The 26,188-nt window shown below is 38.4% G+C and overlaps 1 protein-coding gene across 1 annotated transcript; it reads left to right on the forward strand.

Moving 5' to 3' along the window:
* Positions 1-17,082: 17,082 nt before the first annotated feature.
* Positions 17,083-24,507, forward strand: G6PC2 (glucose-6-phosphatase catalytic subunit 2). Its single transcript, XM_045475086.1, has 5 exons — positions 17,083-17,316; positions 17,870-17,979; positions 19,879-19,990; positions 22,230-22,345; positions 23,131-24,507. Exons 1-5 carry the CDS (start codon positions 17,099-17,101, stop codon positions 23,640-23,642), a joined length of 1,068 nt encoding a protein of 355 aa, XP_045331042.1. The 5' UTR covers positions 17,083-17,098; the 3' UTR covers positions 23,643-24,507.
* The last annotated feature ends 1,681 nt before the right edge of the window (positions 24,508-26,188 follow it).

Consider the following 26,188-nt stretch of genomic DNA (forward strand, 5'->3'; position numbering starts at 1 on the left):
CTCCCGCCCCCGGTCGCTCATTCGCCTTCAGATTGGCTGATAATTAGGCTCTCCATGAAGGGATTGGTTAATCTAGCCCTCCGGGATTCTCGCGGACAAATATAGGGGAAAGTGCATTCTGGGATTTGTAGTTTTTTTTTTTTTTCTGAGAGACAGACTCTCAGCTCTGCTTTGTGAAGTGTTAATAGCTCCGGGAGGACTCGCCCCAGCACAAGTCATTCATCTGTTTCAAATAAAGATTTCTGCAACAAATATAAATATTGAACTTTAATCGCATTCTGTTGCCAAGTATTTACTGCCTTCTTTAATGCTCTCTGTAGCTTAAAGTTAATTGAAAATACTAAAGCTAATGAAAACACCATTTTTTAATATGTCTTATCATTTAATTACTTTTCATTGGGAAGTGGTTGGAACATTACTGTGTATTGGCTTCTAATATGAACATTTCCAAAATATCTTGATTCTCTTATTTTCGACCATGTGAAACAGAAACAAAATGCAGTACCTAGTACTTACTGGTAGTCCTTGCCCAGGTGAAAACTCAATGACACAAAACTTTTCATGGATGAGTTCATTGGTACCTATCCTCTCTGACACTCTGTGCTGTATTTAAAAATGAAAAGAAGTGGAGAAGCCAAAAGTAATTCAAGGTTTTTAACTTCTATATTTGTAAGAATGGTGATGCTGTTGGTTGAATAGAAAATATCTTCATGGTTGTTTGGGTGTATTGGGGAAGGGGTGTTGCAGGAAGGCAGGGGCAGGAGTTACTATTTGAAAGTGCTGAGTTTCTGAGGATATTGTTGGGAGATCTAAGTGTTAATGTTCCATAGGCATTTTACTTCTCTAGGTAATCGATAGTGGCTAACTGCTCCAACTCTGCAGTAAGAGTGCCTGAGTTTGAAATCCAGGCTCTATCATTTACTAAGTTTGTCCTCGGGCAAGTTACTTGGCCTATTGGACCTCAGTTTCCTCATCTGTAAAATGAGGGCAATAGTAATAATAATACCTTCTTCCTTCATATACCCAATGTGAAGACTAAAAGAGATAATAAATGCAAATGCCTTGAAAGAAGTCCCTATAACATAAGTACTCAAAATGGTTTCCTGTTTTTAGGATTTCATACCCTACCTACCTCCTATGCAATAGATTGTCATATTAAAACACATACAAATAAGGCTTTAAATAGAGCAAAATCTAAGTTGGCAAAGAAATAGAGATCTTGCAATTGAATGCTCATTTTAGCTGAGGTAATACATATAACTCTCATTACAAGATGATCACACTACTTACTGAATTCTGATTTTAAAAAAAAACAAAACACGGATTTGGTAAGTCTGAATAAGTATAGAATACATCCCTCCCATCCAATCCAAATTTAATTAATTAATTAGTTAGGTGTTGTTATTTACCATTAATAATAAGACCATTTAATAATTTACCAATATAACAAATACAACAAATTTAGTTTCCACATAATGGATACTAAACTTCAAACAATAATCTGAAAACAGGGTCAGTAATTTCTTTAGGTCATTACTAGTTCAAGATAATAAATAATTTCCTCAGCTTGGAATAATACTTGGACCAACTCTCTAATGCATTCCTAATAGAATCTGGCAGAGCATGACCGATCCATGAGCAAAATGGAAAAAAAGAGTTTATTAGCAAGGCTTTGAGATATTCATGACTGACACAAGGCTAGAACTATATCTTTTAAACTAAGGTGAACTTTAGTGGATTACTCTTATTAAGTTCACTCCAATGATTAGTGGACAAAAACATCCAGAAGATCCTCAGAATAAATTCTTATTGTTCACAGAAAATCTCTTCTTTTCTACTCTTCTAGCTTCTCTAACAATAATTTGGAGGGATTACTATAACACTACATTGCTATCTCGCAGAACTTCAAACTGGAAGTAACTAGAACTCTGTTAGAGTCACCTGCTATGTTCCTTGAGGACCAGAAGGAGACACAAGCTATTCAACTTGAATTTGCTAAAGGATGGGCAAGATGCGTGGAAGCTGTACTGGTCAAGACCTCCAAGTAAATGAAATTGACTTCCTATTTGCATCCTTCTTGGTAAAGCCGAGGAGGAAAGAACAATATGAAAAGAACATAGAGGATGTGCACTTTAAAGAATGGAAAGTAAATATGACTTGTATTACGGAGTTAAAATTATTATTTTTATCTCTGACCATGACATATTTGTGAAGATAAAGCCCTCGATTATAGGCCAAAAGGTTTCTATTGCTATTTTTTTCATTATCATTAAAGGATCCAAACACCAACGATAAAATAAATGTGTAAATAACTTTCCCAGGAGTACCTGATATTGAGCATTCTCTCCTAAAAGCTAAATTCAGACCAACAGAACCAGGGCAGGTTATTACTAATGCTTAACACATCACAATGTAAGTCAGCTTCTAGCCTATGGACTGTTATTAATAATCTTAGACATATAGTTTGCTGTAATATCTTCTTTCATTCCAGAAATATTTGTCCAAGGACTTCTGATTTCTGGTAATATTTATCTTAAAGTAAAATTGTACCTATTGGGCATCTCATAATTTCACCTGAATGAATAATGGTCCTCATTTCTCAGGTTTTCACTGGTCCAGATTAGTGAATACATTACTTACTAAGATTCATGGAGGGGTGCTGACTGGATCACCAGCTCGATGAATTACTTACTGGGTTTTTACACTGGTCCTTATTAGGCTGTTGAGTGAAGGTTCTAACTCTCTTTGGATCTTGGACTGGGGCAAGTGATTACCTCACTGATATACAGTCTTTAGGGATCCCCTGGGGGTCCATTGTCTTTTATTCTTTCTCAAGGCTCATCCCCAACCAAGAAGTGAGGGAGAAACTTCTGTGTCGTTTGTCAAAATGCTCCTCTCTAGAAGACAAGGGGAATGGGTTTCTCTTTACTCCTCCAGTCATAGGTAGAAACAACTAGTGAAGCAACCAGCTATTCTTTCTGCTCAGCACCACTTTCTTAGCTTTAAAAAGGGGATAAGAGAAGCTCCCCCATCACAACCCCATACAACACCACCATCACCATTATCATCATACGTACCTGCCTTTCGTTCCAACCAGGATTTTAGGGGTGTCTATTATGTGCCATGAAATGAGCTGGGCACTATATTCTCTGAGATATATGGTCTGTAACCAAGGTAGGGTGGGGAGCAGGAAATAAGCACACATTCCCAGTCTGGAGATGTTTTTGGTCCATGGTTATAGGAGCCTTGGTCAGACTGACTAAAAGTTCCGTTTTTTCTTCCCTGAAAACTTAATTCTTTTTCTAGTGGATGAAGGATCATGGGGTACCAGAAGAAAGGTCATTGTCCCCTATGGCACATACCTTTGCTGAGTAGATACTTTCCATCTTGGGGGCAGAGCTCAGGATTAAAATGATAGTAAACAATGCCATGCTTAAGATGAAAAGTTTTCCACTTTTCTGGATATAAGGATCTCTTTATGGCATACACATTCATAGTGACCTCTCAAAATGCTAGTAACATGTACTTTCAATATCCATTCACTGACAAAATTAAAAATGATAAAAGCTACTATGAATTCAGAAGAGGGGAAAGCTCTTTGAGTAGATTCCAGGTTAAGAACAGCCAATAGAAAATGCTTGCATTCAAAAGATTCTTGAACAGAAACTTTAAATTCTCTAGATCTCTGTATAGCCTATGTCAGGAATCATTGGAAAAGATGATTCAAGAAAATGTTTCTTCTGATAGTTGTTATAATCAAAGCAAAGTATATCCAAGGTGGAGTCACCTTTAGTGCCAAGTCCATGTAGAATCTTTTATTTCCTTCCTAAATTAAAAAAAAAATTAATTAAAAGAAGAGCTAGGGCCTCCAGCATGGTGGAGTGAGGAAGTCACCAAATCCTCTCCCAAAAAAGGCAAGTATAAAACTGTACACAATTATCAAAAACAACCATTTCAGTTTCCTGGAAATTAACCAAAGGCTTACAGCAAACTAAGAAGCATTTATTCATGAAAAAAATATACTCAAAAACATTATTAAGTGAAAGAAGCCAGAGGCAAAAGACTACATATTATATAACTCTCTTTGCATAAAATATCCAGAAAAGGCAAATCCATAGAGATTGTTCAGTTCTTGCTTGCGAATGGGGGTGGAAGCAAACATTAACTGCACACGGGCACAAGGGAACATTCTGCAGTGACAGAGATGTTCTAAAACTAGTTGTGATGGTTGCACAACTCCATAAATTTACTAGAAATAATTGCACTGTACATTTACAGTTGTGAATTTTATGGTATGTAAATTATCCCTCAAGTTGTTCAATTATACCTCAAAATTGTTAAAACAAAAAAGAAAGAAAGTGTACATTTTCCAAGCACCCAAAAGACATTCCACACAGTGAGAAAGATTCTGATGCACAGTAAAGTCTGAGAATACACACAGCAGGTATTCTTTAGGCCATCTATAAAATAAGAACGCAGGTGCAAAGTATCTTAACTCTACTATGAAGAAAGTGAATAGTCCTACCCAATGGGCCACCTCTTGGGTCCCTTGGTGATCCAAGAAAAAGTTTATGAATATAATAGTTCATGGTCATTTCTAGAGAAGAATGCATACTGAGACTAGTGGAGGAGGTACCTGGAAGAGTTATAGTTGGGTTACTTATCATTGTTCATTACGGAATGCCAATATTCCTGGAATCCTAGCCAGAATGGAAGTAATTATTTTCTAAAAGTCACTAGGGTCTCAACTCACTCAGAAATAAATCCATTTTACATTTCAAGGTGACACTGGAGAGATTTCAAATACAAGTTATTTTACAACAGGCACATAAGCTGGTAGTAAGAGGATAATGACCATGTACAAAGACATAAAGGTCAATGCCTCCAAAATACAGTTTTGTTTAGTACCATTGCACCAGCAACATAAGCTAAAGTCAAATATCTCTGAATGATGTTGAATTGCAATGAGCACTATAACTCAGAGAGGAATGGTTCATCTTATGATAAGAAAGTATCTTGTGGTTATATTTGGCACGCAGAGCATATTAAAGAAATTCTAGTCTCTGCCCTGTAGGTTGCAATCTAAGTAAAACAGACAGGATTTGCTGCCAATCAAAGCCTCAGGAAAATCTAAATGAATCAGAATAAGGAAGTTTTGGAAAGAACTGGAATTATTCAACTTTTGGAATTAACTGAAAAGAAGGTAACAACAGTACAGGGTTTTGAGACTGGTAATAGTATTTTTTTTTAAGGTTTATTTATATTTGAGAAAGAGACTGAGTGGGGGAGGGACAAAAAGAAAGGGGGACAGAGAATCGAAGCGGGCTCCACACTGACAGCAGCAAGTCCAATGCAGGGCTTGAACTCATGAACGTGAGATCATGACCTGAGCTGAAGTCAGACCATCAACTGACGGAGCCACTCAGGTGCCCCAAGACTGGCTATAGTATTAAAAGATTTTTAAAAAGTCATTAAGAAGAAGGAAGACATTCAGACAAGGAAATCATGCTGGAGAGACTGGAGTACTGAGGATGACTCTGAAGAAACTGAGGAAATGAGAGGATCCTGGGCATAGGTGCCATGGAAAATAGATGGAATTACAGTGAACCTGATGCTGTACTTAACTCCTTTGGGTCAGGGATTTCATCAAGAATGTTGTGAAAGCTGTAGCCTTCTTCCAAGAAACATGTATATGCACTAATATTTTGCATATGATTCCAGAAAGTTTGATGACTTCTAAACAGGTCAAATTCAAGTCATAGACCCTTGGCCTAGTAACCAAAGAGATTCAGCTAATATTGGAACCGAATCACACACTCTTAAAGATTTCTTCCACTCAAAAGTGCTTTAACTGACACAGCAGAGTTCTAGTTCTTGAACAGAACACAGGGTTATTAAATGGAGAGTGCTACCACAGCAGGAAGAAAAAATCTTGATCCCAAAGGGCACGGTGGTTGTGCAATTTTCTGAGGACTCTCATTATGTGGAGGACATCTGGTTTGATTCTAAGATGCAATGGTGAACAGTTCAGATTTGGCTCTGCTCTCTTGAAGTTGTCTTTGCTTTCAAGGTACAGAGGAAGGTTGAAGTTTGTGACCAATTCAAAGACTGAACTCAGGAAGCATTTGTCATGAGAAAGAGGGTGCATAGATTTAGCGTGAGAAAGAGGGATAGAGAGAAAGGGAGAGAAAGGAAGGAGAGAGAAAAGGGAGGGTGGGAGGAAGAGGCAGAGATGCCAGAGTACAAATGAGAAGTAACAGAATATTTGTGTATAAGACTGAAATTTTATCCCTTTGTCCTACTTCTACTCTGATCAAAAATATCATAATTGGAGGTCAACTCCACTTTTACAACCGACTTGGAAAAATAAGAATAACTAATGTAGGGGTGCCTGAGTGGCTCAATTGGTTAAGTATCTAACTCTTGATCTTGGCTCGGGTCATGAAGTCTCAATTCACAAGATGGAGCCCCGCGTCAGGCTCTGCACTGACCGGGAAAAAACCTGCTTGGGATTCTCAATCCCTCTCTCTCTCAAAATAAAGAAATAAACTTAAAGAAAAGATTTTTAAAAAAGAATAACTAATATTAATTATAGCTAACATTTTTGAGTGTTTACCATGGGCCCTAATAAAAGCAACAACAACAACAAAAGAGAATGAGATAGAGATTCCAAAAGAAGGGGAAAAAACATACCAAATTTGCATCCATAGGGAAGAGAGTGGAATAATATAGACCCCAAATAAGGGCGTTGAGAAAAAATGCCTTATGGTAGAAGTTGAGAAAGCGGTATAAGAAATGTTCAACTACAGGGGCGCCTGGGTGGCTCAATCAGTTAAGCATCCAACTTCGGTTCAGGTCATGATCTCACAGATCATGAGTTCGAGCCCTGTGTCAGGCTCTGTGCATTCTGATAGCTCAGAGCCTGGAGCCTGCTTTGGATTCTGTGTCTCCTTCTCTCTCTGCCCCTTGCCCGCTCATTCTCTCTCTCTCTCTCTCTCTCAAATAAATAATTAAAAAACATTAAAAAAAAAAAAGAAATGTTAACTATACACAGGACACACAGAAGGGGTATGACACCTTGTGTCATCATTCATCATTCATTCAGAGATGAATTAAGATGGAGTTTCTATGGGGAACCTGGGTGGCTCAGGACACTCATGTCCAACTCTTGATTTCAGCTCAGGTCATGATCCCAGGGTCATGGGATAGAGCTCAGGGTCAGGTTCCATCCTGAGCATGGAGCCTGTTTAAGATTATCCTGCTTAAGGTACTCCTTCTCTCCCCACCCGCCCCCCAGACCCCTCTCCTCACTCATGATGTCTCTCTCTCTAAAAAAGAAAAGAAAAAAAAAAAACAAAGAAAAGGAAAAAGAAAAAAGAAAGATGGAGTTCCTACAACTTGATGTGCATAAGAACCACACAGGAAGCTTACTAAAATGCACATTTTTGGACTTTAATTCTAAAGAGTCTGATTCCACAATCTGGAGTGGGCCTGGGAATCTATATGCAGATGGCAGGAAGCAGGTGGTCCACAGATGACACTTTGAGAAAGACAACTTCAAAAGGAGAAGGGTAGAGGTAGATCTACCCTTTTTTGGATCATAGCTGGGGCTTTGCCCCATCATTTGGCACAGACCTTAATCCTAACAACCTTGACTTTGGAATGACTCAGTGTATGAGACAGTCTCTGTTATTTAAAAAAAATTCATTTTTGAGAGAAAGAGAGAGAGAGAGCAGGGGAGGGGCAGAGAGAGACACACACACACAGAATCCAAAGCAAGCTCCAGGCTCTGAGCTCAAACTCATGAATCACAAGATCATGACCTGAGCCAAAGTCAGATGCTTAACTTACTGAGCCACCCAGATGCCCCTAGGCAGGCTCTGTTATTGAAGGGAAAAACTCTACCTGAAGATTATTAGAACCAGAAAAGAACCAACTCCTACCTTTCTTTCTTGCTATGAGCCGCATAGGATAAGTACTGGAGAACATCCCTACCCTAAACCATGGCAAATGTGGTGGCAGTTGGCAAACTGAGGAGGACCCAGGAAATGCTTAGAAAGAGGTTTCCCACAAGCAACAAAAATCATAAAATATGTATAAGTTCTGTAGAGCTAGAAGTGAATAGTTCACAAGTATGATGGGTCCAGTAAACATTGTTTTTATTTCTATCGTTTGTTTCATTTCTAAATTTTTATATTAACTGCTTATTAAATTTAATTTAGTTTTATAATTACATAATATATTTACATAGTTTCAAAGTCAAATCTAGAAAATAAGTCCCTACAGAAGGATGACCATGTGAAGACGCAAAAGAAGATGGCCGTCTACAAGCCAAGGATAGAGACTGCAGAAGAAGCTATTCCTGCCAACACCCTAGACTTGTACTTTCAAGAATTGTGAGAAAATAAATTTCCATTGTTTAAACCACCCAGTCTGGTGCTTTGTATGTCAGTCCTAGCAGACTAATATCATTCCCTAAAAGAAAAGAATGTTTGAAGAAAGAAGTCGAGGTTTTCCCATTCTCTCCACTCTCTCCACTTCTTTCCTTTATAGATAACCTTAACTTTTTAAATTGTTTATTCTTCTATTATCTTTAAATGTAAACAGATGTGTACATATATTACTTTTTTTCTTAAACATATATATATATATATATGTAAACATATACATAATTTTCTCCATCTTAAAGAAGTGTTCTTTTTAAAAAAAAAAGTTTTTTTAGGGGATGCCTGGGTGGCTCAGTTGATTAAGCATCCAACTTCAGCTTAGATCATGATCTCACGGTTTGTGGTTTGAGCCCTGCATTGTGCTCTGGGCCAACAGCTCGGACCCTGGAGCCTGCTTCAGATTCTGTGTTTCCCTGTCTCTCTCTGCCCCTCCCCCACTCTCACTCTGTCTCTCTCTTAAACACAAGTAAACATTAAAAAAGATTTTTTTTGTTAATGTTTATTTGTGTTTAAGAGAGAGGGGGCAGGGAGAGATAGAGCATGAGTGGGGGAGGGGCAGAGAGAGACAGAAACAGAATCTGAAGCAGGCTCCAGGCTCCGAGCTGTCAGCACAGAGCCCAATGCAAATCACGAACCCACAAACAGTGAGATCATGACTTGAGCTGAAGTTGGATGTTTAACTGACTAAGCCACCCAGATGCCCCTAAGGAAGTGTTCTTGACCCAGTCACTTTATAATATCTTTGCATAAGAAAATGCATTTGAGTTTAGACTAACTGAATAACAAACTTTTTATTTTTTTTAATTTTCTTTTTTATTTTTAAAAATGTACATCCAAATTAGTTAGCATATAGTGCAACAATGATTTCAGGAGTAGATTCCTTAATACCCCTTACCCATTTAGCCCATCCTCCCTCCTACAACCCCTCCAGTAACCCTCAGTTTGTTCTCCATATTTATGAGTCTCTTCTGTTATGTCTTCCTCCCTGTTTTTACATTATTTTTGTTTCCCTTCCCTTATGTTCATCTGTTTTGTCTCTTAAAGTCCTCATATGAGTGAAGTCATATGATTCTTGTCTTTCTCTAATTTCACTTAGCATAATACCCTCCAGTTCCATCCACGTAGTTGCAAATGGCAAGATTTCATTCTTTTTGATTGCTGAGTAATACTCCATTGTATACATATACCACTTCTTTGTCCATTCATCCATCGATGGACATTTGGGCTCTTTCCATATATTGGCTATATATGGAGCCAATCAGCACACCTGTATCCTATGGATAAATGCCTAGTAGTGCAATTGCTGGGTCATAGGGCAGTTCTATTTTTAGTTTTTTGAGGAACCTCCAAACTGTTTTCCAGAGTGGCTGCACCAGCTTGCATTCCCACCATCAATGCAAAAGAGATCCTCTTTCTCCACATCCTCGCCAACATCTGTTGTTGCCTGAGTTGTTAAGGTTAGCCATTCTGACAAGTGTAAGTTGGTATCTCATTGTGGTTTTGATTTGCATTTCCCCGATAATGAGTGATGTCGAGCATTTTTTCATGTGTCGATTGGCCATCTGGATGTCTTCCTTGGAGAAGTGTCTATTCATGTCTTTTGCCCATTTCTTCACTGGATTATTTGTTTTTTGGGTGTTGAGTTTGATAAGTTCTTTATAGATTTTGGATACTAACCCTTTATCTAATTTGTCATTTGCAAATATCTTCTCCCATTCTGTCAGTTGCCTTTTAGTTTTGCTGATTGTTTCCTTCACTGTACAGAAGCTTTTTATTTTGATGAGGTCCCAGTAGTTCATTTTTGCTTTTGTTTCCCTTGTCTCCGGAGACGTGTTGAGTAAGAAGTTGCTGCAGGCAAGATCAAAGAGGTTTTTGCCTGCTTTCTCCTCAAGGATTTTAATGGCTTCCTATCTTACATTTAGGTCTTTCATCATTTTGAGTTTTTGTGTATGATGTAAGAAAGTGGTCCACATTCATTCTTCCCCATGTCGCTGTCCAGTTTTCCCAGCATCACTTGCTGAAGAGACTGTCTTTATTCCATTGGGTATTCTTTCCCGCTTTGTCAAAGATTAGTTGGCCATATGTTTGTAGGTCCATTTCTGGGTTCTCTATTCTGTTCCATTGATCTGAGTGTTCTTGTGCCAGGACCATACTGTCTTGATGATTACAGCTTTGCAGTATAGCTTGAAGTCCGGGATTGTGATGCCTCCTGCTTTGGTTTTCTTTTTCAAGATTGCTTTGGCTATTTGGGGTCTTTTCTCGTTCCATACAAATTTTAGGATGATTTGTTCTAGCTCTGTGAAGAATGCTGGTGTTACTTTGATAGGGATTGCATTGAATATGTAGACTGCTTTGGGTAGTATCAATATTTTAACAATATTTGTTCTTCTTATCCAGGAGCATGGAATCGTTCTCTATTTTTTTTGTGTCTTCTTCAATTTCTTTCATAAGCTTTCTGTAGTTTTCAGTGTATAGATTTTTCACCTCTTTGGTTAGATTTATTCCTAGGTATTTTATGGTTTTTTGGTGCAACTGTAAATGGGATCCATTCCTTGAATTCTCTTTCTGTTGCTTCATTGTTGGTGTATAGGAATGCAACTAATTTCTGTGTATTGATTTTATATCCTGCAACTTTGCTGAATTCATGAATCAATTCTAGCAGTTTTTTGGTGGAATCTTTTTGGTTTTCCATATAGAGTATTATGTCATCTGTGAAGAGTGAAAGTTTGACCTCCTCCTGGCCAATTTGGATGCCTTTTATTTCTTTGTGTTGTCTGATTGCAGAGGCTAAGACTTCCAATACTGTGTTGAATAACAGTGGTGAGAGAGGACATCCCTGTCTTTTTCCTGACCTTAGGGGGAAAGCTTTCAGGTTTTCCCAATTGAGGATGATACTAGCATTGGGTCTTTTGTATATGGCTTTTATGATCTTGAGGTATGATCCTTCTATCCCTACTTTCTTGAGGGTTTTTATCAAGAAAGGATGCTGTATTTTGTCAAGTGCTTTCTCTGCATCTATTGAGAGGATCATATGGTTCTTGTCCTTTATTTTATTGACTTGATGAATCACGTTAATTGTTTTGCGGATATTGAACCAGCCCTGCATCCCAGGTATAAATCCCACTTGGTCATGGTGAATAATTTTTTTAATGTATTATTGGATTTGGTTGGCTAATATCTTGTTGAGGATTTTTGCATCCATGTTAATCAGGGAAATTGGTCTATAGTTCTCCTTTTTAGTTGGGTGTCTGGTTTTGGAATCAAGGTAATGCTGGCTTCATAGAAACAGTTTGGAAGTTTTCCTTCCATTCTATTTTTTGGAACAGCTTCAAGAGAATAGGTGTTAACACTTCCTTAAATGTTTGGTAGAATTCCCCTGGAAAGCCATTGTGCCCTGGACTCTTCTTTTTTTGGCAGATTTTTGATTACTAATTCTATTTCTTTACGGGTTATGGGTCTGTTCAAATTTTCTATTTCTTTCTGTTTCAGTTTTGGTAGTGTATATGTTCCTAGAAATTTGTCCATTTCCTCCAGATTGCCCATTTTATTGGCATATACTTGCTCATAATATTCTCTTATTATTGTTTTTATTTCTTCTGTGTTGATTGTGATCTCTCCTTTTTCATTCTTGATTTTATTTATTTGGGTCCTTTCCTTTTTCTTCTTGATCAAACTGGCTAATGGTGTATCAATTTTGTTAATTCTTTCAAAGAACCAGCTTCTGGTTTCGTTGATCTGTTCTGCTGGGATAACAAACTTTTTAAAAGCCTCTTCAAATAAGTTAGAGCTCACATCAAGTTTTGTTCAACAATTCATTCATTCATTCATTCATTCAAAAGAAATTTATTGAATAATTACAAAAGTACCAGGAGCAGGTCTAGGGTTTGTGAGAAGAAAATCTCTTCTAATATTGGGGCCTCTCTTTAATAAAAAAGAATGGAAAATTATTAGTATGCTGTACAACTCCCAGCAGCTCCCAGAAATAACCTGCCATTTCATGAGTCCGTGCAAGTTTCATGAGAGATCTGCCCCTGCCTGGGCTTGTGCTGGCTGGGGTCTATGCTAATGGCTCGCACACAAAGCGGATGTGATCCCTTATTTGATGGAGCTTGCACTATGGAGCAAGAAACAGTTACAAATTGTAATTAAATCCCTGTTATGGGCTAAATTTCATCCCCTAAAATTCATATGTTGAAGTCCCAGCCCCTAATATCTCAGAATGTGCCTATTTGGAGATAGGGTCTTTAAAGAAGTAACAAGGGGCACCTGCGTGGCTCAGTTGCTTAAGCATCCGTCTCCGGCTCAGGTCAGGATCTCTTGGTTTGTGAGTTGGAGTCCCACATAGGGCTCTGTGATGACAGCTCAGAGCCTGGAGCCTGCTTCAGGTTCTGTGTCTCCTTCTTTCTCTGCCCCTCCCTGGCTTTCACTCTGTCTCTCTCTCTCTCTCTCAAAAAATGAATAAACATTTTACAAAAATTACAGAGGTAACTAAGTTAATGTTAGGGCGGCACCTAACCACGTATGACTGGTGAACATCCCTACAGAAGGATGACCATGTGAAGACACAGAAAGAAGATGGCCGTCTACAAGCCAAGGATAGAGACTTCAGAAGAATCTATTCTTGCCAACACCCTGGACTTGTACTTTCAAGAATTGTGAGAAAATAAATTTCCATTTTTAAACCATCCAGTCTGACTAATATCATTCCCTAAAAGAAAAGAATGTTTGAGAGAAAATTTTGTCAAAGGAATGGCAAGGATGCTGGTCACAGGTGGCATCTCTAAGGAAGTACATATAAGCTGAGATATGAAAAGACTAAAAATGATGAACTATGGGGTATAAAAAGAGTTAGCAGATCCTGTTAAAAGGCAAAAGAAATCAAGGTGCTTTTACTTCCATTAGTTATACCATAGCCTATAGAACCAGATAGTCCTCAGGAGACAGCCAGTCTTTCCAAATTAACTACCTAAGATGAAAAACTAATGTGCAGCTAAATTCATCACAGTCCACAGACTCTGAAGAATTGAATGAGCATGAAGCTGAATTTTTAATTGTAAGACAAAATGTATTTGATATCATCCACACCTAGGTTTAGGGACAAGACATTTCCAAAGAAAATGAATATGATGAACTATCTAGCTTAAACACTTCTCAGAAAAAGAATAAAGAGAACTAATGTCCTTCCTCATGGCTCATTAAAGATATTATGGAAATCATAGAACCTGAATATGCAAAACAAAAAAGCCAGACGCATAGACTCTGATTAGTCAAGGCTAATGCCTCACACAGAGTAGTGCATACTTGAATAAATTCATTTATCTTTGGTAAGCAAGTCTATGCTCTCTTTTTGACTCAATGGATAATAAGAATTATAGAATTATAGGATAGACAAGGGATTTCCTTATTTCTTGGTGCGATGCTACATCAACTACTACATATACTTATTCAATTTGTTTTGTGAGAGACTGAATATACAAATGGACAATGGCCAAGCCAAACATGACAACAGAATTCTGACCCAAAACCTCTGAAGCAATCTGCCCAGAATGGTCAGGATTTGGTCAATGACTGTCAGCTTCCCCATTTTTTGCCCCAGCTTCCTACTCAGGACCAACCAGAGAAAGCTGAATATGCTCCCCCGACCAATCACATAAAACATGCTGCTTCTAGTTCACTCATCTCCAGCTTTCCTGTGCCAACAACCTCTAATCAGAGCACATCTGAGGTCTTCCCTTGTTTCCACTACAGCAAAGCTTTTCTATTCCCTGCCTATTTCCGAATCTTTGTCAAATGCAGGTGATGGGTAGTTTGCTATAGCAAACTCAGAATAAATAGCCTCTGTTTTTTCTCATTTGAGTGGCTTTAATTTATTTCTATACTTGTCTGTCTCCAGAGAAGAAAATGTCTGTTGGGTTGCAAGGCTATCAGTAAAGGATAGGAGTCAGAGTCAGCTTCAAGCTCTGAGGTGCCCATCTTGATATTTCCCCAGAGAAGATGTCAGACACTGGGAAGTGAATTCCCATAACACTGAATTCCCATAACAACAGTGTCCCTGCTGTCAAATGATAGGATAAGCCACCCAAGACAAGTTCAAAGTGATGATTGTATCTATGAACTTCTAGTACTCTGGCAGCTGGCCAGATGTTCTTGGGTGTCAACCAATTTTCTCTCAGGACTACACAGAAAAGCTTCATAGTTAGAATGATGACACAGGTCAATTGGAGGTCTGGGTGGTTGAAAACATTTGAAACAAGTTGGTCCTAGCATAAATTTTTATTTGTTTTGCTGCCATTTAAAATCTCACCAATGTTGGCTTTGAACAACCTGGACACAGCCGAGACTAAGAAGAAACACTGGTCTGGAAATAAAATCTAGTCTCTACGCAGGGCTCCCACACTGAAGAAATGACCTCGGCCTGGTTGCTTGCACATTTCCCCATTACTAACCAAGGATTACTGGACAGCTATGAAGTTAATTTGGAAGATAAGATAGTGTATGTTTAAAGGTAAATAATTGGAAAAGCATAAATGCAATGCTCCAATGTGTTCTAAAGCACAACTGAGTTTTCAACACATTTGATTTTATCCCAACACATACATCGTTCAGATCAGTTTAGCACACTAGTTGGAGAACCAAGGGTGTAATTCTGGGCCACCTGGAGGAAGAGCAAAATGTGGGGAGAGCCACTGTTGGCTGACTTCCTAGTTCTCCTCCTACTGAAATGATATGAATGATAAAGGAGATCAGTAAGTTTCTCACTGTGGATAGAGATTGATACCCACTTCCTGGTAACCATTTAAAGTCACTTTCTGAAAAACGACCTGCTGCCACTCACCACCAGTCAAACCAGTGTTCTTGTCCACAGATACCAGGCTGTATTTTAACCTCCTTCCAGATGCTCATCACAGAAAGCTCAGTGAGGGAGGCGGCCATCAGCATGCCCTGCTGTAGGAGTGCCACTTGAGTCGTCACCACTGCCTCACCTCTTCTGGGCCACAATGCCGAGTTTGTATGCAAACTGTCACCAGCTTTATAATTTCTCATTAGAGTAGGGTTTTCTTTAATTCTAGACAGAATCTCTGAAGTCTTGAGAAGATACATCAGTCGATGTAAACATTGAATTTGACAGAAAAATCCAGTTGCATACAATGACTTATATACTAAATGTCATTAAAGCTTCTTTCAGGTTGACTTTTGGCGGGGCGGGGGGGGGTGGTGCTTAAGGCTGAAAGGAGAATAGATAATATATAAATTTCTTTATAATAATGATTCTCAACCCCCTCTGTACATTGGAATCATTTGGAAAGTATTTTTGAAATACCAGTGCTTGTGTCCCATCACCAGAAAGTTAATTTGCCTGGGGTAGGACAAAGCTAGGGCATTTTCCAAAAATATCCAGAAAGATTTTAATGGGCAGTCAAAGCATTTCCTCCAAGGCAGCAACAGAGGCTGGGGGTGGGAGGTGGGGGTGAGGGGAGCACCTAGGGAGGCTGGATCCCCATGACAATGGTGCTGTTGAATGATGGAGCAGGACTCCCAAGAGAAATCCAAGGACCCCAAGAGATATCCTTTGAAGATGGCTCCTAGTGAGGAGGCTGAGATGAGAGAAGACAAGGATCTGAATGGTAAAAGAACAAACACGTGACTTACTTTCACCCTCTGCCGCCGAGTGGGGGCGCTTCATTGCTTTCTGGGGACCCTGGAACGCCTCAGCCTCTGGGTCTTTCTGAGCTGTCTGCCCTTCTGTGTATTCCCAATCTACATGTTTGTTTGGGTGTTTGAGTGCTTCCCTCATATTTCTGCTGAACACTTTTGTTTTCAATAAACCATTTTCCTGATTGGTCAACAGCCCTTTAAAGTTGATTTTTATCTTTCTGTCGCAGGAGTGATTCCCTGACTCAATTGTATTCCCTTGTCCATAAAAATATGACTCATTCTTAACACAGTTCTATTACCCAGGTGACCTCTGTGTCTGCTTTCTTGCCTTATAGTCAAAAGCCAATACGTTTCCTTGCAGATTTCATGTATTTCATGTATTTCCTTCTCTATTCCTTATATACCATATCATTCTCTCTGCTAAAAGAGAAATATCAAAATATTTTTAGTTAAAAGTCTTCAATCAGAAAATAACCTGTCATAACATGTAAATTTTTCATGCCCAGATATTTACCCATACGTTTTTCTCTAAGACCCAATAAAATAGTCAAAGAGCCACAGTCTATTTTATATTAAAATGCATGGCTCTAAGGGCTATTTGACATGCAGTAATTATTTGTGTAGTCTTCTAGCCAAGCATAGAAATTGCCAATGTCTCTGCCCTTGAAGGAAATGAACTGTGCAAAAAATTTCAAGCAAACATGATCCAACTGTGTACACAAAAGGGAGATTGCATAAGAAATTCATTGTGTCTCCACCCAAATTTCCCCTCGACTTGCCACAGATCAGCATGTACTTCACCTCTTCGGCACCAATTAAGATCATCAACACATGAGCTTTTCAGCAGAGGAGGATTGATGTACCCTCTCACAGATGGCCAGCATCACATGTTACAGTAATGGCCAGATACGCCACATGGGTAGTGTATAAAAACGGTGGGACTCAGAGCACTTCAGCTCCGATTGCTCTATGTTTAGAATTGCCTCTCTTTCAAGATGGATTTCCTTCATAGGAATGGAGTGCTCGTTATTCAGCATTTGCAGAAGGACTACCGAGCTTACTACAATTTTCTAAATTTTATGTCCAATGTTGGTGATCCCCGGAATATCTTTTCTATTTATTTTCCACTTTGGTTTCAACTTAATCAGACAGTTGGAACCAAGATGATATGGGTAGCAGTCATTGGGGATTGGTTCAATCTTATTTTTAAATGGTAAGCCTTCTGTTTTCTTTCATTTTTTGTAAATCTTATTCTTAAATTTGTAGCTTTGGCTTAATGATCACATTTCAGATGTGTGTAGTTTCTACTTAGAAAATCTTTCAAACATGCCAATTGACTTGAAACACCTATTCATAAATAGAACTTACAAAAAGCATAGAAACGTATACTTGATCTGACTTATAAGTAAATTCCAAACCCTGTATCACATATGTTGTGATTAAACAAGAGGTTAGTTAAATGAGCAGCACCATAATGAACAGATTGATAATTCCAGGGACCACCCAGTGTAAGAATCCAAAGCACCCACAGAAGTTTCCTTACAAGGAAAAAAGTCCCCGTTTTTACTGGAAACTAGGATGCCAAAGCTCCAAATGACTGTCATCCTCTGTAATAAGAGACAGACCAGAACCCAGTCTCTTAATCATGAACTTTCCCCATCAAACCTCTGCTTGAGTCATTTTTATAGGAGAGAATAACTAATCTCCGGTTAAGCAATAGTTGTGTGTTTAAATATGTATGCATATTTGTATTTCTTTAAATACAGGATATTGTTCGGTCATCGGCCTTACTGGTGGGTCCAAGAAACTCAGATTTACCCAAATCATTCAAGTTCATGCCTCGAACAGTTCCCCACTACATGTGAAACAGGTCCAGGTAAGCAATTATAGCAGCCTCGAGTTACTAAAGATATTCCAACAGAGAGTCATTATGTATGATTATTATCTAATAACTATATGATATTATATAGGGTATTAAAGAAAATGTCATGAGTAAGGATACTAAAAGTTCATAAGCATAACAATTGCTAATGAAAAGGAAAGCTTTGTGAACAATCATTTTGTTATTTGTAAAAGGGTAAGTTGGGAGACTACTTTCTAAATGATTTTATATTTGGCATTTATTTCTGGGAAGAATGTAATGGTTTGATTCTAAAACAAACAAAAAAGTTAGCTAGAAGAAATTGCCAAAGAACTATATTAAAATTCTAGAAATGTTGACTTGTCTGTTGCTGAGCAACTTTCAAAATTATTATGGATCTTTTGAGAATCTCATGAATGAGGTAAGGACTTCCTGGTTTTACTACTGCCAGTAGAGATTATTTCTAATCATAGACTTTTTTCTTTCAAATTTCTTTTTTTCTCTTGTATATATAGACTATAAATAGACTTCTTGGGCCACTTCCTTTTATAAGTAAGATTCTGTATGAGTGTAAAATATTTACTATGAAAATTGAGTTTAAGTTTTGAAAAGGTTTTTAAAATATATATTAAGGTAAAATTACATGTTGTTTTAATTTATAAGAATGTGTGACATACCTTACCACAGTTTGTTACATAGCATAAAATTCTTTCCATTTGACATCCTGAAACTCATGCTGAATATAGTCAATGTGTAAGTTCCTAATGAGTTCTCTGAATATCTTCTTTCTTGCTCCCATAAAAGTACACATCCATCTGTTATATTATTTATCACACTGTACTGTAATTAATTTGGCTCCTCCAATAGGCTATGCATTCCATCAGGACAGAAATGATGTATATTTTTTCTTTGTGAAACCAACGTTGGATGGACGGATGGATGGATGGACAGACGGACGGATGGATGGATAACCTTTGAGACAATTGAAATGCTACTTTGGTTTATCCCAGAATTTCCCAGTGTGTGTTCTATCTCATAAAACATTTTCTGGAAAAAAAAAAAAAGGAATAGTGCATTCTATATTCACTCCCTAAAGATTTACAGCTCATGTAAGCGTGTAAAAGGCTCTGAAAAATCCGGTATAAGGTATAGCTTTGAAAGAAGTAGATCTATAAGAAATAGATTGTATTTTTTAATGCAGTGGTTTTCAAAGAGGTGTGTTTAATCTGAATAAATCTCCACTTGGTAAAAACTCATGGTGAACATCAAAGTAAAGTGATTTTTTAAAAAATCAAGCAGCATGGGAAAGACATTCTGGGAGCAAAAAGGCTGCCAGGCTTCGTGTGTCAGGACTGATGCCCTTTACAGCTTCCCTCGTCCATTCCATGACAAAGACACCTTTTGCAGTGGTGCCAGACACAAGATAGGCACTGATGTATCTGCTAGTTTATAGCAGTTAATTGTAAGTCACTTGGTAAACCAGAACATAGTAATGATACCCTTCAGATGTTTTGACTTTTCAGCCCAAGGAAAATTAATGGATTCCAGATCCAACACAAGTACTTTAATTTTCTCAACAATTAAAAACAACTAGCCATGAAAAATAAGCAGGGATGTGGCAGATTTGGGTGTAACAGCTCAAGTTCTTAATTAGCCTTGAACATTTTGATTTCTAGAATTTGATGAACTTGAAAAATCTGAAAAAAAAATTCTTGAAATAGTGTTTTGAGGCTCAATTTGTCTCAACTTCTTTTATTTCTACCTATTCCTAAACATTACATATAGCCTGTGGGTTTTTTTTTTTTTCCTGAGTTGTTTGTAACTTTCATGGCTAATATGCTATTCTGTGGTCTACTTCTAATACTGATACGCTATTAACCACCTTTCAAATGGATCAGCACTTTGTTGTTGCAGGAAGTCCATCTGGCCATGCAATGGGCTCATCATGTGTCTGGTATGTCATGGTAACAGCTGCCCTGAGCCACACTGTCAGTCGGATGGATAAGTCGTCTACCACTCTGCACAGGTCAGCTTTGCTCCAGTGTCTGTACCACTGGAATGTGAATACAGAAAGTCTTGAATACAGAAAGACTTTTTAAAACATTTCCTTTGGCATATTTTTAGTTGTTGAGATGTGCTTATCCTATTCTATCATAGCCAAAATAGCAAAATGAATAGAAAGTTAATATTTTGCTTTAAGGTAATCTACTCTTTGGCTCAGAGCTATTGCCACATTGGTTGGAAATGTTTAATTGACTAATGGCTTGCTGGAAGTGCCTTTGGGTTTCCATAATACATTATCACTTTAGTAGCTCATAAATAAGCCGTCTAAAATTATATAAGGAAGTATTTTTGCATGCACATTCCCTTGCTTTAAGATTAACAAGAAGTTTTGAGAATCATCATTCCCTTTGAATGTATCAGTTCAGAAAAATTACGTTTTCTTCTTTGAATAGCCAACATTTTTGACATCAATAACATATTCTAGCTTAAAAGACTATTCAACCTTTTTAACTAAAAACATTCTAAAGGCAAACTTAAATTTGAATGTTAGTAGATTTAATGTTAATAGAATCATAATGTTTAGAAAGGCCTACAACTTTAAGATTATTCATAATTCTAATAGGAATTGGGATGTTTCCTTCTCTTCTCTCCTGAAATACTTTTAACTATCATTAAAAAAATCCTGGGCATCACTTGAATCATAAATTATTAGGCTACTGAGATAAGATTTTTCAGTTAATTGCTTAAGATACTATAACATATACCATCATGTTAAAGTTCTTCTAAAATAAAAAATTTCCAGGGTGCCTGGGTGGCTCAGTCGGTTGAACATCTGACTCTTGATTTCAGCTCAGGTCATGAACTCATGGCTTCGTGAGTTCGAGCCCACATCGGGCTCTGTGCTGACAGTGTGGAGCCTGCTTGGGATTCTCTCTCTCTCTCTCTCTCTCTCTCTCTCTCTGCCTCTCCTCCACTCATGCTGTCTTTGTTTCTCTTAAATTAAATAAACATTTAAAAATCAAAAAAATAAAATTAAAAAATTCCAAGATCTATTGCACATTCCACTTTTAAAGTAGTATTGGACAATAAAAGAAACAAACCACCAAAGAGATTTGGGTATTTTCAAAGTTTATTTTAGTGAGACTGCAACTTGTATGCCTTAAGGTGTTTATTATCCAACCGCAAACAACAACAGTAAAACATTGTAATGAAAAGAAATTAACATTTTCTATCCATGGACAAGTATTCAAAATAGGAATCTTAACAAGCCTCACCTTTTCTCTGTAGTTCATTTCTTCCTCAAATTTCCAAACCTTAAAAAACCTTTCTTTCAAAAAAAATTCTATGATTCCCTTTAGATTTTTATAACTGTAACCTTTCCTTTGTCCATCGATATTTATTGAGTGCCTACTCTTTATCTTAATATTACCAAATTCCTGTTTATTCTTCTTCCCTATGGATAACTCCTGCTTACCTCCTCTTGGAAAGTCTCATTTCTTTCTATTTAGTTTTTTCCATAACCAGTCTGGCCCAATTATCAGGAACAAACATTTGGGAGCAAAACCCCAAGGATTCCTATAACTGAATATTGCTAATTCTTTATTAAAATGATGAGCTTGGACTTCAATATTTTTGTAAGCTTTATTGCACATTGCTACTTCTAAGCTAAAGTATATAATGTTTAGGTCAATTCCCTTGTCTCTTATTTTCTATATGTAAAAAAACAAGGAATCAGGACTCTTGAGAGTCTGTGAAATTGAACCAAATGAAAATTTGCCCCTGATGAAATGCTTGTATGATTTTCATCAGAGTGGCAGTGGACTCTCCAGTGAATTTACTTCAGAGAAAAAAATGTTGAGAGGATAAAGATGAAGCACATACCACAGAGAGTAAAAATGTATAGGATCATTTCTAGGTCTTCCTGGATATTAATAATTCCCCCCAAACTTGAATTTACCATACTCCTTTAAAATAATTATCAGGGTATCAAATTATCTTCCTTTTATAGCATTTATTAAAATCTCAGGATATCGCACTGGTCAAGTTTAATGCATTGCTAAATTTTAGGAACCTCTGTTAAAGCTTTTCAAATCTTACGAAGCACATGGAAACATTTTGGGGAGAGAAAAGTCTCTAGAATCATAATGTTATATCACAGTTAGAAGAGTCCTCTGAGAAAGATCATCTGGTGTCACCCCCTTAATTTTATGAGTGATACAATTTCTCTACTTTTTACGCTTATATCTATTCTTCCATCGTAGACTGACCTGGTCATTTCTTTGGAGTCTTTTTTGGTTGATTCAAATCAGTGTCTGCATCTCCAGAGTATTCATAGCAACACATTTTCCTCATCAAGCTATTCTTGGAGTAATTGGTGGTAAATATGATCACTTACCTTTAGTTGTATCCTTGGAAAACTTTAGTGTCATTTGTTTTATGTCGTTAGATTCTCCCTGGTAGGTAGTATCCCAGTCTCAGGTAATTCTGTCAAGCCACTGATACTAAATGCTACCCTGGGAGCGTAAGCAGTTCAACACACCTCTCAAATCCTCCATGTACACAATGCACAGTCTCATTCGATGGCATTAGCACATAACGCGCAGGGAGATGGGGCTTCTCTGAAGTGTGGCCAGGGCCACGTCTGACTCCCAAGCCTTCACCTCAGACAGCCTGCTCGTGTCTTGGTTCGGGGGACTTCATAATGGCCCTCCAGCCTGCACACTATGCCACTGTCTTTGATACACCTGAAGTGATTATTACATGACCATGGACTTCATTTAGCAGCTGCTTTGTATTCCTGAAGCGGCACTCCCCATGACTGAGTTTCCCCCACGTACCTTTTAAAGGCTCTGTAGTTAATAGGCTATGGCAATTGAAATATTAATTGCAAGCACCCAAATCAGTGCTCTGCCTATGTAGTATTTGTCTCCCAGTGCCACAGATTCCTGAGTGATCCACCTGGGCTAACAGGGATGGTTGAAAAGACCATGCGGGCAAGTGTGTGTTTTTATTTAAGAAAGGGGCTTTGGAAAATGGATAGAACCTAGACGTCTAAAGACTTTTATTGTGAAGACAGTGGTAAATTCTTTAATGCAGAGAGGGATGATTCCTGAGGGGCTTGAGGGCTCATGGTCATCTTCAGTGTCTTTTTCTGATCCTCAGGCATGCTTGTGGCAGAGGCTTTTGAGCACACTCCAGGCATCCAAACAGCCAGTCTGAGCACATACCTGAAGACCAACCTCTTCCTCTTTCTGTTTGCACTGGGCTTTTACCTGCTTCTCAGACTGCTTGACATTGACCTGCTGTGGTCTGTGCCCATAGCCAAGAAGTGGTGTGCCAACCCGGACTGGATCCACATTGACACCACACCTTTTGCCGGACTCATGAGAAACCTTGGGGTACTCTTTGGCTTGGGCTTTGCAATCAACTCAGAGATGTTCCTTAGGAGCTGCCGAGGGGAAAATGGCTACAAGCTGAGCTTTCGGCTGCTTTGTGCTGTGGTCTCGTTGATCACACTGCAGCTCTACCATTTCATCAAGATCCCCACTCATGCAGAGCATTTATTTTATGTGCTGTCTTTCTGTAAAAGTGCATCCATCCCACTGACTGTGGTTGCTCTGATTCCCTACTGTATTCATATGTTAATGAAACCAAGTGAAAAGAAGATTAATTAGAGTTGCACAGGGAGTTAGTGCTCTGTGGCCCCAGCCTGACACTCCTGTTCCATCCTCCAGCAGAACCACGGGCAGGGGGAGACTGGAGGCTTCCAAGCAGAGGTCACAAAATGGCAGCCACTGGCCCCAACCCACTATACCTATGTTTAGTTTGGCCTTCACAGTGGTCTCCCCCCACCCCAATTTAAATTAGTTGCCAACATTTGAAAACCAGAATATTTGGCATAAAAGTCTGAACTGTGTTTTCTTGAAAAATCTGACAATATGGCATCTCAGGACCTGCATTCCCTCCTGGAAACAATCTACTGTTATTGACTGTCCCTAGTAAGAAGCAGCATTCTCTATTTTCTCACAGTCTTTAGCACCCCAATAGGAGCCTCAATATCAGTTGTCATTACTATAAGAAGGTCAGGGTGCTTATGGCTCCTGTGGGCATTTTAGTGGGAGCCCCCCTCAAATCCAATCCCTTCGGTTTTCAGATAAGGAGAGGGAAATTCATTCAGGAGAAAAAACTTGCTGTTGTCACACCACTGTCAGAACAGGAATTAGAACCCAAGTCTTCTGACATATACTTCCATTACACTGTTTTGTTTCTTCATTTTTAAGAAGTAAAAATCTGTAAGAGTGAATGCTTCTGTGATGATTGCCATGTAAATCAGCTGTTTTTCCAGAAATGTCATTAAAATGCCACAACCTGTTTGACTCACATCATGCAGGGTGTTGATGGGGCCAGCGATGGCTCTAGATGTGGCTACATATCCAGGGGAAAGGGGTCAGGTTACTGTATAGACTTGAACCTCTGTTTAACTCCTGGTCTCTTTTTGCAATAGTGCTTTCCAGTGTCAATAAATGCTGAAGATGCTCTGCTCAGAACATTATTTACCAGTCTTTCAAAACCAAGAAAATCAAGTCCTTTCCTCAAGGTCATGCTCCAACCTAAGAAAACTATTAATTGCATCTATCTATTCGGGTTAATCTCTATGTATACTGAGCTGTGATGAAAAATCTATAGCTTTACTTTAGAGAATTATTATTGAAAGAATATTAATATTATACTGAGAATTTCTCAACAAGAGTTTTTTCCCCCCTTTTTCCTTTCATTGTGTCCAGTAATCCTGGACTTTAAATTGATAAGTATGTCATTCCAATCAGGTACATTTTGAGTCAGACTTTGCTACACATCTTAGTTGCCTGTGGTCCACTACAGTGTTTTATGTAACTCTACTCAAAAATATAAATATGTGAATTATTTCAGATGATATAATAAACCATCCATAAGTATTTATGAAAACTTAACAGTTCAAGTAAGTACTAGTTGGCAAAACATTAGTTGAGGGTAACAAAAACTCGAAAAATCAAAGATTTTCCTCGAAAGGAAATTATTGTTTCCTCCTGTAAATGTATTTATAGAGTATATGCTGTTGCTTTTACAAAACACACATAAAAGTTTTGGGTTTTTTTAATGTTTATTTATTTTTGAGAGAGAGACAGAGAGAGACAGAGAGTAAGCAGGGAAGAGACAGAGAGAGAGGGAGACACAAATCTGAAGCAGGCTCCGGGCTCTGAGCTGTCAGCACAGAGCCTGACACTGGGCTTGAACTCACGAACCATGAGCTCATGACCTTAGCTGAAGTCAGATGCTTAAGTGACTGAGCCACCCAGGTGCCTCACAGCTTTGTTTTTAAAGGTAATCGAACTTGGTTTCAGTGGTCAGGTGATTCCTAAGCAAGAAGCTGAGGGATGAAGAAAGATCATCTTAAGAATGAAATTTGTCTCGTGTTGAAGGGACATTCGGGGTGAAAGAGAAAAGAATGGTTCTTAAGATAATGACTTCTGGTTGTTGGTTCAAGCCCCTCTGCCCCAGTGTTGCCCTTAGAAGTTCATTTCAGTCCTTTGACCCTTTTCAATACGTGTGTCTCATCCAGTACTCTCCTGCACTTGCCAAAGAGCTCACTGCTCTCAGGACCCCTTTGTCAAAGTTTCATTTGAGATTAATAATGTTAGTTTGGAGGAATCTTCCATCCCAACACAGTCTCAGACTGCTTCTCACCAAGCCTGGGGAAAACTGGGGCATTAACAGCCAGGGGCTGCTGCTCCAATGCTCACTCCACCATACATCCCTCCTCAGTTCCCAGAGAGAAGCGCTCCCCAGGCACCCAAAGTGAGCGCCCTCTGTTGGGTGACACTTGACCCTCAGAAGGGGAATAGGATGAGGTGTGGGTTCATTTTCTATAATTAATCGCCAACAAATCCACCCTATCTGCCATCAAGGCTAAAAGTCCCCATGTGATGAGATTTCCCTTTTTACTCTAGTTGAAGTCTCCTGGAGGGATCCATATGGTGGCAAATTGCTTCTGCAATGGAAACTGCTTAGGCAGCAAGAGGAACAGCTTCTCACAGCCTTGGAGAAAATGCCTCCCTTTAATAATGATGGAAAAGACTCTTCTGCTTCCAATTTATTTGCTAAACGTAAGTGGAATTGAGCTGATTTGACTCACTGTTACTATATCCATATATTCAAAATGTCTACACATCTACATATTCAG

This window comes from Leopardus geoffroyi, chromosome C1 (genome assembly GCF_018350155.1).
Source record: "Leopardus geoffroyi isolate Oge1 chromosome C1, O.geoffroyi_Oge1_pat1.0, whole genome shotgun sequence".
NCBI lineage: Eukaryota > Metazoa > Chordata > Mammalia > Carnivora > Felidae > Leopardus > Leopardus geoffroyi.

Coding starts and splice junctions, on each gene's coding strand:
- G6PC2 (XM_045475086.1), top strand. CDS start 17,099: ATGGATTTCCTTCATAGGAATGGAGTGCTCGTTATTCAGCATTTGCAG. Junction 17,317..17,869: donor TTCAATCTTATTTTTAAATG/GTAAGCCTTCTG, acceptor CTTTAAATACAG/GATATTGTTCGGTCATCGGC. Junction 22,346..23,130: donor TATTCTTGGAGTAATTGGTG/GTAAATATGATC, acceptor TCTGATCCTCAG/GCATGCTTGTGGCAGAGGCT.